Source organism: Chiloscyllium plagiosum, unplaced genomic scaffold, assembly GCF_037043375.1.
Source record: "Chiloscyllium plagiosum isolate Xiang-an unplaced genomic scaffold, Cpla_swu_hap1 HiC_scaffold_35, whole genome shotgun sequence".
In the NCBI taxonomy this organism is placed as follows: domain Eukaryota; kingdom Metazoa; phylum Chordata; class Chondrichthyes; order Orectolobiformes; family Hemiscylliidae; genus Chiloscyllium; species Chiloscyllium plagiosum.
Window position 1 is genome coordinate 20,313,600 of NW_028270173.1, and position 12,791 is coordinate 20,326,390.

The 12,791-nt window shown below is 48.9% G+C and overlaps 1 protein-coding gene across 1 annotated transcript in view; it reads left to right on the top strand.

The window, feature by feature from the left end:
- The first annotated feature begins 287 nt into the window (after positions 1–287).
- Positions 288–12,791, top strand: part of LOC122541399 (zinc-binding protein A33-like) — a 69,444-nt gene continuing 56,940 nt past the window's right edge. Inside the window, exon 1 of the mRNA XM_043678141.2 lies at positions 288–987. Coding sequence (XP_043534076.2) covers positions 577–987 — 411 coding nt within the window. The 5' untranslated portion in view covers positions 288–576. The remainder of the gene's footprint in view (positions 988–12,791) is intronic.

Below are 12,791 nucleotides of genomic sequence, written 5' to 3' on the forward strand. Positions count from 1 at the left end.
TCTGTATCTAACCCCGTGCAGTCCCTGTCCTGGGAGTGTTTGATGGGGGACAGTGTAGCGAAAGTCTTACACTGCCTGATAGTTAATTTTAAAAGTGGATAATGTTATCCTTTTGCACTGTAATGTGGAAATGGAATGACCCGATGTGTTCAGAAAGAGCAGGTGGGTAATGTTTCTTTGCTGCTGTGTCACTGGTCACACTGAAGTGTAGTCAGAGTGAAAGCAGGAAGTGCAATGTCTAAAAATAAAAACAGTGGCTTTTGGTGCTAAGTCACACACACACACACACACACATACACACATACAGACACAGAGTGCCTGCAGACAGGGACTGAGCCTCACAGACACAGACACACAGGCACACACACACATACAGACACAGAGTGCCTGCAGACAGGGACTGAGCCTCACAGACACACACACAGACATACACACAGACACACACACAGAGACACACACACACAGACACACACACACACAGACACACACATACCCACACACATACCCACACACAGACACACCCACACACAGACGCACACACCCACACACAGACACAGACACACATCCAGAGTGCCTATGGCACAGAGTCTGAACCAGAACCTGAGCTGTACCATCTGCGCCCAGATGTACACCGAGCCCGTCACCCTGGACTGTGGTCACAACTTCTGCAAAGGCTGTGTCCTGGAGTGGTGGGACACTGGGGGTACCGGTGCCGAGGTTTCCTGCCCCCAGTGTGGGCAGTGCTTCCCCAGGAGGGAGCTGGTGCCCAACCAGCTGCTGGTGACCATTGTGGCCAGCCTGCGGAGTCTGAGCCTGCAGGACGAGGGGGCCGGGCTGGGTGGACAGAGGTGCCCGCTCCACGGTCAGCAGGCACGTTTCTTCTGCTCCAAGGATCTCAGGCTGGTGTGTCCATCCTGCCCGCCACAGGGTCAGGACAGGGGCAGCTCGACTCTGATAGCGGTGGAGGAAGCCTACACTGTCTGCAAGGTAGGGCTCACTTTCAAGGGAATAGCTCCACGGATTTACCTCGGTCGGGCTTCACTTGGAGCACTTTGTAGAAGTTGTGTCAGAGTGTCAGAGTGTGTGTGTGTGTGTGTGTGTGCGCGTGTGTGTGTGTGAGTGAGCCTTTGGGGGTGTGTGCGTGTGTCTGGGTGTGGGTGTGAGTGTATGTCGGTGAGGGTATGTCTGTGTGTGGTGTGGGTGGGTGTGCGTGCGTGTGAGTGTGGGTATGAGTGTGTGGGTGTGTGTGGGTGTGAGTTGGGTGTGTGAGAGTGTGGCTATGAGTGTGTGTGGGTATGAATGTGTGTGGGTTTGTGTGAGGGTGTGGGCGTGTGTGGGTGTGAGTTGGGTGGATGTATGTGTGAATGTGGGCCGGTGTGGGTGTGAGTTTGGGTGAGTGTGAGTGTGTGTCAGTGTAGGTGTGGGTGGGTGTGTGTGTGTATATGTGTGTGTGTCTGTGTGAATGTGTGTGAGTGAGTGTGAGATGGGTGTGACAGTTGAACTGAAGGATCTGTTTCTGTGCTGTATGACTCAAAGACTCTACAACTATATATACCTCCTTCTTTAAAACAGTTGATGATTTAGTCCTTTCTGTGGAAGAGGATCCCACTCTCTGGGTGAAGACATTTCACCTCATCCCAGTCATCAATGGCCTCTCCCCCATCCTTAGACCGTTAGCCCCTGGTCCTGGGCTCCTGGGTCATTGGGAACATCTCTCCGGCATTCACCCCCTGTTAGAATTCTATAGGTTCCTCTGTGATCCTCTCTCATTCTTCTGAAGCACAGTGTGTACAGTCCTAATCCATCCAGTCTCTCTACATACGTAGAGGAATCAGACAGGAACATCCTTCCTCAGGTAAGAAATGAGGCTCAGCGATGTGGATGAGGCTTGTCAGTGAGGAACACTAGCAGTCTGCAGTGAACCGTAAATGGCAGCACAGAAGATGATGGAGCAAATAGCCTGTTCATTGTGCCAATAAAACCTGAGCATGTTGGTTTAAACAGAAGGAAGGATCAGGCAGGAACTGTCTCAACCTGCTGCCTCTGCACTACGTACAAATCCTGAACCACAGTACCTTGTTTTATTTCAGCTGTCCCCTTTTCAATCTGCAAAGGAAGGAACATCCTGTCTCTGCTGAGGCATAAGCAAGTTGTTCCACCTGATTTTTACACAGTTTTTTCTTTGTTCTCGAGTCCTAACCATCTCTTGAAGTGAGTGCTTTGCTGAGCTAGGAGGCAGCAGAGTTATCGTGGGTCTGGATTTAGACACTGGTTTGGTCAAACTGGGCAAGCACAATTAATTTCATTCCCCTGGTAGTGATCCAGATGATCTTTTTTCCCAGTGACTATGGACGGTAGTCACCCAGACTGGATCTCAACTCTGGATTTACTGATTGAATTCAGATTTTAACTCTAAAGTACTTGACAAATCAAAGCACTCTATCTGTCGATCCTCAACTTCACACAACTAGTATCAAGCCATCTTTGATCATCTCTTGTCCGGCTAGAAATTCTACTGCCACCCCGACATATGGTCTCATGACTTTAATTTCACTTGAAGTGAACCAACGACAAAATCGGTGGTATAGTTTACAGTGAAGAAGCTTATCTAAGATTGCAAAGAGATCTTGATCAACTGGTCAATGGGCTGAGACGTGGCAGACGGAGTTTAATTTGGATAAATGCGAGGTGTTGCGTTTTGATAAAACAAACAAGAGACTGAGCATACCCAATGAAAAGTCGGGCCTTGGGTAGTGTTGCAAAATATACAATTCTTTGAAGTTGGCGTCACATGTAGTCAGGGTGTTTAAGAAGTCGTTGGGCACGCTTACCTTTATTGGTCAGACCTTTGGCGTTGGGACGTCATGTTGACGTTCTATAAGTCATAGGATATTGAGGGGGGGAAACCTTCTCGAGGTTTATAAATTCATGAGGGGTGTAGATAAGACGAGTGGCGGGTGCCTTTTCCCTAGAGTAGGGGATTTCAAGACTAGGGGGCACATTGTTAAGGTGACAGGAGGAAGCTGTGAGGTGCAACTTGTTTTACACAGAGTGTGGAATGAACTTGCCAGAGGCAGTGGTAGACACGAGTACAGTTACAACATTCAAAAGACAAACACGTGAACAGGAAAGGTTTCGAGGGACGTGGGTCAGGAGCAGGCAGCTGGGACGAGTATAGTTGGGGATGATGGTCGGCATGGACAGGTTGGACTGAAGGGTCTGTTCCCATGTTATATGACTCTATGACTCCATAATAGACTACATTCACTGTGGAATAGGAATAGGATTTCCTGAGAGGGATAGAAATTAGAAAAACAGATTCAGTCAGTTAGTAAAATGAAACACAACCTCTGAGCAATAGGTTAAATGACCTATTTCTGTGTCTCTGTCTTAGGGTCTGACAGTGATTGATTTAGGTTGGAAAAATGTGGACAGATGATGTAAACTAAAGCATGCAATTCTAAAAGGAGTGCAGGAGCCGAGGAACTGGATGTACATGGCAAGGCAACTGCAGACAGCAGTATGTTGAGGAAAGGTTAAGTAAAGTCACTAAAGAATATGGGCCAAGGGAAGGAATATAGAGATAGGCCACCGATCAGTCATCTTCTCATTGAATGAGCCACTGAATGCTCTATTCCTGTTCCTATGTTGCTGAGCTTTAGATCGGGACATAGAGTACTGGAGAAAGAGGATGATGTTGAGCTTGTATAAAACATGCGTTACAGACCTCAGTTGAAGGATTTTACACAATTCTGCGTTCCACAACACGGGATGGAAATTGGAGAGAGTGCAGAAGAGATTGACAAGGATAATTCCTGGGATGAGAAACTTTACCTGAATTGGAGTGTTTAGGACCGTTCATGATCGTGGGGAGATCTTCATGATCGTGGTCTGGCTGGACAGAGTAGTCAGGGAGGAAGTGTCCCTGCACCTAATAGAATCAAGAACGAGAGGGGACAGATTTAAAGTGGAGCGCAAAAGAAGCATTGTTTACACTCAGCGAGTAGTCGGGATTATGAATGCACTATCTGGAAATGGGATGGAGGCAGATTTAATTGAGGCATTCAGGAGGGGAGCTGGATGGTCATTTGGATGGTAACAATGTGCCAGGGGTTGGGGAAACGGTAGGAGATTGACACATTGTTGTGATGCTCATTGGAGGACCAGAGTGCTGACATGGTGGCACTGTACCTCAGTGCCGCCTCACAGCACCAGGGACCTGGGTTCAATTCCAGCCTCGGGCGACTGTCTGTGTGGAGTTTGCACATTCTCCCCCCGTGTCTGCGTGGGTTTGATCCAGTTTCCTCCTACAATCCAAAGGTGTGCAGGTTAAGGTGATTTGGCCATATGGTTCAGGGGTGTGCAGGATAGGTGCATTGTCAGGGGGAATGTAAGGGAATGAGTCTGGGTGGGGTACTGTTCGGAGGGTCAGTGTGGACTTGTTGGGCCAAATGGCTTCTTTCCACACCGTAGGGATTCGATGATGAGCTGAATGCTTTTCTCCACACTGTCACACTTCTGTGCTCCTGTGGACAAAGGGAGGAAATTACGAGAGACCCCTGCAGAAAAATTTGCATCATCTATCACTACGGGTGAAGTGCCTGATGACTAGAGGGTGGCTAATGTTGTTTAAGAAAGGTTGTAGGGAGAAACCGGGGATCTACAGACCTGTGAGTCTGACTTTGGTTGTGGGTAACTTGTTGGAGGTGATTATAAAAGATAGGATTTATGGACATTTAGAGAAGCAAAAATTGACTAGGGTTAGTCAGCATGGTTTTGTGTGAGGAAAAATCATACCTCACGAACTTGATTGAGTTTTTTTGTGGAAGTTACCAAAAATGTTGATGATGTCAGAGCATTAGTTGTTGTTTATTTGCATTTTTGTAAAACCTTTGACCGAAAGGTTCCGCATGGTAGACTGATTGGTAAAGTTAGGTAACATGGGATTCAGGGTGAGCTTGCCAATTGGATACGGAATTGGCGTAACAGAAGGAAGCAGAGAGTAATGGTGGAGGGTTGCTTTTCGGACTGGAGGTCTATCATCAGTGGTGTTCCACAGGGCTCGGTTCTGGCTCCTCTTCTGTCTGTCTTTCACATAAAGGATTTGGATGAGAATATAGTAGGTACGGTTAGTAAGTTTGTGGACAACACCAATATTGGTGGCATAGCAGAGAGTGAGGGAGGTTACAAAAGGATCTTGATCAAATGGGTCAATATAGTTCAATCTGGATAAATGCGAGGCATTGCACTTTGGTACAACAACCGAGGATAGGAATTATACAATTAATGCTTGGGCCTTGAATAGTGTTCTGGAACAGAAGGACCAAGTGGTTCAGATACATAACTCTTTAAAGTTTGCGTCACTTTGAAGTTTTTCATATAGACAGAATATTTGCTCAGGCCTTTGAGTATAGGAGTTGGGACATTGAGTTGAGGTTTATGGTTCGTGAGGCCTCTTCTACAGTACTGCGTTCGTTTCTGGTTGCTCTGTTATAGGAAGGATATTATTAAGCTGCAGGGGGTTCAGAAGAGATTTACCAGGATGTTGCCAGGTACAGAAGGTTTGAGTTATAGAGAAAGGCTGGATTGGCGGGAACTTTTCACTGCAGCGTAGGAGATCGAGAGGTGACCTGACAGAAGTTTATAAAACAATGACAGGTATAGATAGAGTCGATGGTAGCTGTATTTCCCGAAGGTGGGAAATGTCAAATCTAGGGGGTATATTTTGAAGCTGAGAGAGATTTAAGAAAAACATAAGAGGCAAATATTTTACACAGAGTGACAAAGAGGAGAAATTATGTGACCCCCTCCAGAAACATTAGCATCATCTATCACTACGGGTGAAGTGCCTGATGACTAGAGGGTGGCTAATGTTGTTTAAGAAAGGTTGTAGGGAGAAACCGGGGAACTACAGACCTGTGAGTCTGACTTTGGTTGTGGGTAACTTGTTGGAGGTGATTATAAAAGATAGGATTTATGGACATTTAGAGAAGCAAAAATTGATTAGGGTTAGTCAGCATGGTTTTGTGTGAGGAAAATCATACCTCATGAACTTGATTGAGTTTTTTTGTGGAAGTTACCAAAACTGTTGATGAGTGTGTGGAGTGAGCTTCCTAAGGAAGTGGTGTATGTGGGTACAATTACAATGTTTAAAAGACATTTGAAAAGATAATGAATAGGAAAGGTTTGGAGGAATATGGGCCAGGAGCAGGCAGAAGGGACTGTGGGATTAGTTTGGGATTATGTTCAGCATGGACTGGTTGGACTGAAGGGTCTGTTTCCCATGCTGTATGACTCTCTGACATTATTACAAGGCATGTATACACTGCTGCTGCTACCTGGTACTAGATTAGATTTTAGATTACATTATAGTGTGGAAACAGGCCCTTCGGCCCAACAAGTCCAAACCGACCCGCCGAAGCGCAACCCATCCATACCCCTACATTTACCCCTTACCTAACACTACGGGCAATTTAGCATGGCCAATTCACCTGACCTGCACACCTTTGGACTGTGGGAGGAAACCGGAGCACCCGGAGGAAACCCACGCTGACCCGGGGAGAACGTGCAAACTCCACACAGTCAGTCGCCTGAGACGGGAATTGAACCCGGGTCTCAGGTGCTGTGTGGCAGCAGTGCTAACCACTGTGCCACGGTGCCGCCCACAAATTCTGACATGCAATATATTGGCGATGAGGGGAGAGCAGGGAATGGAAAACCAAATATGGAAAGTTACAATGGCAAGTTCTGATGAAGAGTCACTGGACTCGAAATGCTAACCCTGCTTTCCATTTGAGGATGCTGCCAGACCTGCTGGGTTCCTCTAGCAATTTCTGTTTTTGTTAATAGGAAGCTATTGTTCAGTACAATCGCGTTTACCCATTAATTTCCAAGCATTCCCCGATCGGAATGAGAAACAACGATGCCGGCAAATTTTGTTTTTCTTTCTATAAAAAAGCCCTCTTCTCCAGTTCAAATGTTTGCTACAAATGCCTTCGGGCATAGAGGTACAATAGATCATTTCAGCATTTCTCCTTCAGCTAAAGCAAATAGAAGCCAACACAACCGAACAGCGAGCTGGCAATAAATACTTCCGAAGGCTTCTGAAGAAGTGGCATATCAGACCAGAAATGGCTTCTTACTCCCCACAGATGCTGCCAGACCCTTCAGAGTTTCTCCAGTGTTCTCTGACTGTGATTCAGATTTCCTGCACCCGCAGCATTTATGAGGCAGTAAATAAAACAACAGAGACAGACGGTCAGAAGTCCTCACGCAGAGAGTTGAGGAACGGGTCTGGGTGGGTTACTCTTTGGAGGGTCAGTGTGGACTTGCAGGGCTGAATGGCCTGTTTCCACACTGTAGAGGGTTCTATGCTTAACTACAGAATGGTGAATTGGAGGATTTTCCACACTCCACGCTGCAGACAGTGTGCTCCAAAGATCACAAATGAAGACCTTCAAATATTGCGGGCAGTGACAATAGCTCTGGACACCTCAGGCCTGGAAATCCAACCTTTTTTGCCAGGAGTCTCCACACATTCTTAGCAAACAATTCCCCGTGGAGGGAGCTGCTCGATTAAGATTCCATTTGTAAAGACTTGTGCACGCACTGTGTGGACTCATCTGCGGGATAGACGAAACCTGTCGGGTTTCCCAAAGGTTTCCCAAAAATAGCGCTGTCTGCAATTAAAGCCTCCTTCGTGCGATGCTTTAGTGGAGGGGGGTGGTCAAGTGTCTCATTGATGCTCCCAAGGGCTAGTATCAGTGTGATAGGCTGAATGGCCCCCTCAAAGGCTCTTTGCTCCCTGCCTGATTCTGAATGGGGCCTGATACCATAAGGAGAATGTTTTCTGGACACACTCTTCCCCCCTCTCCGCTGAATATTTCTTTTAAATAGTACACTTTGGAGTCAGATGCCAGTGACTGTCGGAGGCAGTGGTTTCTGGCATCAGGACAGAGCCGCGGAGGCTGCAGGAAATCCTAGCCACAGTCTCTGCACTGAGACACAGCAGCGCTCCCATTGCATACGTGTCACTGAGCCGACCAAGGGGCAGGCTCTAAAACAGGCCACCTCAACAATACAGAGGTCCAAGTGCACACGCGCAGTCTGCACTCACTCGACCACCGCACCGCAGAGGCTGCACTTGCAGAAGGTGCTGCTCTCGATGCACCAAAAGGCTGCTCACCACATCACACAAGAACAACTAAATTTAAACCCAGCCCAGCACGGCAGGGATCTCACTCACAGTGCTCCACGCAGCTCAATCTTACACACTTCCAGAGAGTGACTGACTGATACAGAATGGTGCCTGTGCAGAAATCGCCATCACACAAACCCCGTGCTGTCCCTGTCCTGGGAGTGTCTGATGGGGGACAGTGTAGAGGGAGCTTTACTCTGTATCTAACCCCGTGCTGTCCCTGTCCTGAGAGTGTTTGATGGAGACAGTGTAGAGGGAGCTTTACTCTGTATCTAACCCCGTGTTGTCCCTGTCGTGGGAATGTTTGATGGGGTACAGTGTAGAGGGAGCTTTACTCTGTATCTAACCCCGTGTTGTCCCTGTCCTGGGAGTGTTTGATGGGGACAGTGTAGAGGGAGCTGTACTCTGTATCTAGCCCCGTGCTGTCCCTGTCCTGGGAGTGTTTGATGGGGACAGTGTAGAGGGAACTTTACTCTGTATCTAACCCCGTGCTGTCCCTGTCCTGGGAGTGTTTGATGGGGGGACAGTGTAGGGGGAGCTTTACTCTGTATCTAACCCCGTGCTGTCCCTGTCCTGGGAGTGTTTGATGGGGGGACAGTGTAGGGGGAGCTTTACTCTGTATCTAACCCCATGCTGTCCCTGTCCTGGGAGTGTTTGATGGGGGGACAGTGTAGGGGGAGCTGTACTCTGTATCTAACCCTGTGCTGTCCCTGTCCTGGGAGTGTCTGATGGGGGACAGTGTAGAGAGAGCTTTACTCTGTATCTAACCCCGTGCTGTCCCTGTCCTGAGAGTGTTTGATGGAGACAGTGTAGAGGGAGCTTTACTCTGTATCTAACCCCGTGTTGTCCCTGTCGTGGGAATGTTTGATGGGGTACAGTGTAGAGGGAGCTTTACTCTGTATCTAACCCCGTGTTGTCCCTGTCCTGGGAGTGTTTGATGGGGACAGTGTAGAGGGAGCTGTACTCTGTATCTAGCCCCGTGCTGTCCCTGTCCTGGGAGTGTTTGATGGGGACAGTGTAGAGGGAACTTTACTCTGTATCTAACCCCGTGCTGTCCCTGTCCTGGGAGTGTTTGATGGGGGGACAGTGTAGGGGGAGCTTTACTCTGTATCTAACCCCGTGCTGTCCCTGTCCTGGGAGTGTTTGATGGGGGGACAGTGTAGGGGGAGCTTTACTCTGTATCTAACCCCATGCTGTCCCTGTCCTGGGAGTGTTTGATGGGGGGACAGTGTAGGGGGAGCTTTACTCTGTATCTAACCCCGTGCTGTCCCTGTCCTGGGAGTGTTTGATGGGGTGACAGTGTAGGGGGAGCTTTACTCTGTATCTAACCCCGTGCTGTCCCTGTCCTGGGAGTGTTTGATGGGGTGACAGTGTAGAGAGAGCTTTACTCTGTCTCTCACCCCGTGCTGTCCCTGTCCTGGGAGTGTTTGATGGGGGAACAGTGTAGGGGGAGTTTCACTCTGTATCTAACCCCGTGCTGTCCCTGCCCTAGGAGTGTTTGATGGGGACAGTGTAGAGGGAGCTGTACTCTGTATCTAGCCCCGTGCTGTCCCTGTCCTGGGAGTGTTTGATGGGGGACAGTGTAGAGGGAGTTTCACTCTGTATCTAACCCCGTGCTGTCCCTGCCCTAGGAGTGTTTGATGGGGACAGTGTAGAGGGAGCTGTACTCTGTATCTAGCCCCGTGCTGTCCCTGTCCTGGGAGTGTTTGATGGGGACAGTGTAGAGGCAGCTTTACTCTGTATCTAACCCCGTGCTGTCCCTGTCCTGGGAGTGTTTGATGGGGGGACAGTGTAGGGGGAGCTTTACTCTGTATCTAACCCCGTGCTGTCCCTGTCCTGGGAGTGTTTGATGGGGGGACAGTGTAGGGGGAGCTTTACTCTGTATCTAACCCCGTGCTGTCCCTGTCCTGGGAGTGTTTGATGGGGTGACAGTGTAGAGGGAGCTTTACTCTGTCTCTAACCCCGTGCTGTCCCTGTCCTGGGAGTGTTTGATGGGGGAACAGTGTAGGGGAGTTTCACTCTGTATCTAACCCCGTGCTGTCCCTGCCCTAGGAGTGTTTGATGGGGACAGTGTAGAGGGAGCTTTACTCTGTATCTAACCCCGTGCTGTCCCTGTCCTGGGAGTGTTTGATGGGGGACAGTGTAGAGGGAGCTTTACTCTGTATCTAACCCCGTGCTGTCCCTGTCCTGGGAGTGTTTGATAGGGAACAGTATAGGGGGAGCTTCACTCTGTATCTAACCCCGTGCTGTCCCTGCCCTAGGAGTGTTTGATGGGGACAGTGTAGAGGGAGCTTTACTCTGTATCTAACCCCGTGCTGTCCCTGTCCTGGGAGTGTTTGATAGGGAACAGTATAGGGGGAGCTTTACTCTGTATCTAACCCCGTGCTGTCCCTGTCCTGGGAGTGTTTGATAGGGAACAGTATAGGGGGAGCTTCACTCTGTATCTAACCCCGTGCTGTCCCTGTCCTGGGAGTGTTTGATAGGGAACAGTATAGGGGGAGCTTCACTCTGTATTTAACTCTGTGCTGACTCTGTATATGAGCAGTATGGCCCGATCCTCAATGGAGTTTAGAAAAATCATTGTTGGTTTTATGGATTCTGAGCAGGATTGACAGGGTGAATGTCGACAGGATGTAACTCATCCCTGTCCTGGGAGTGTTTGATGGGGGACAGTGTAGAGAGAGCTTTACAGTGTATTTAATGCAGTGCTGTCCCTGTACTGGGAGTGTTCAGTGGGGACAGTGTAGAGGGAGCTTTACTCTGTATTTAACCCTGTTCTGGCCCTGTTCTGGGTGTGTTTCTTGTGAGACAGTGTAGAGAGAGCTTTACTCTGTATCTAACAATGTACTGCCCCAGCACTGGGAGTGTTCGATCGGGACAGTGTAGAGGGAGCTTTACTCTGTATCTAACCCCATGCTGTCCCTGTCCTGGGAATGTTTGATGGGGGACAGTGTAGAGGGAGCTTTACTCTGTATCTAACCCCATGCTGTCCCTGTCCTGGGAATGTTTGATGGGGGACAGTGTAGAGGGAGCTTTACTCTGTATCTAACCCCGTGCTGTCCCTGGTCTGGGAGTGTTTGATGTGGGATGGAAATGTGTTGCTGGAAAAGCGCAGCAGGCCAGGCAGCATCTAGGGAACAGGAGAATCGACGTTTCCGTCGATTCTCCTGTTCCCTAGATGCTGCCTGGCCTGCTGTGCTTTTCCAGCAACACATTTCCATCTCTGATCTCCAGCATCTGCAGACCTCACTTTCTCCTCAGTGTTTGATGTGGACAGTGTAGAGGGAGCTTTACTCTGTATCTAACCCCATGCTGCCCCTGTCCTGGGAGTGTTGTATCTATGCTGAAAATGCGTTGCTGGAAAAGCGCAGCAGGTCAGGCAGCATCCAGGGAACAGGAGAATCGACGTTTCGGGCATTAGCCCTTCTTCAGGAATGAGGAAAGTTTGTCCAGCAGGCTAAGATAAAAGGTAGGGAGGAGGGACTTGGGGGAGGGGCGTCGGAAATGTGATAGGTGGATAGAGGTCAAGGTGAGGGTGATAGGTCAGACTGGGGTGGGGGCGGAGAGGTCAGGAAGAAGATTGCAGGTTAGGAAGGCGGTGCTGAATTCGATGGATTTGACTGAGACAGGGTGGGGGAGGGGAAATGAGGAAACTGGTGAAATCCGAGTTCATCCCTTGTGGTTGGAGGGTTCCTAGGCGGAAGATGAGGCGCTCTTCCTCCAACCGTCGTTTTGTTGTGGTCTGGCGATCTATTCCTTGTGCCATATCTGCCCTGGTGTTTGAGGGGACTGTGCAAAGAGATCTTTATTCCGAGATCCGGTCTACCTTCTTCCATCACTATATTAAAACCATGAATTATGGGCATTGGCCCCAAAGTGCTCCCTCATTGACACATCAGTCACCTCTCCTGCTTTATTTCCCGAGAGGAGGTCAGGTTTTGTACCTTCTCTAGTCCACATACTAAGTCAGAAAATTTCCTTAGAGTCATAGAGATGTACAGCACAGAAACAGGCCCTTCGGTCCAACTCGTCCATGTCAACCAGATATCCTAACCTAATCTAGCGCCATTTGCAAGAATTTGGCCTATATCCCTCCAAACCCTTCCTATTCATATACCCATCCAGATGCCTCTTAAATGTTGCAATTGTACCAGCCTCCACCCCTTCCTCTGGCAGCTCATTCCATACATGTACCACCCTCTGCGTGAAAAAGTTGCCCCTTAGGTCTCTTTTATTTCTTTCCCCTCTCACCCTAAACCTATGCCCTCTAGTTCTGGACTCCCCCACCCCAGGGGAAAGACTTTGTCTATTTACCTATCCATGCCCCTCATAAGTTTGTAAACCTCTGTAAGGTCACCCCTCAGTCTCCGACGTTCCAGGGAAAACAGCCCCAGCCTGTTCAGCCTCTCCCTGTAGCTCAAATCCTCCAACCCTGACAACATCCTCGTAAGTCTTTTCTGAACCCTTTCAAGTTTCACAACATCTTTCCTGTAGCAGGTACACCAGAATTGCATGCAATATTCCAACAGTGGCCTAACCAATGTCCTGTACAGCCGCAACATGACCTCCCAACTCCTGTACTCAATACTCTGAC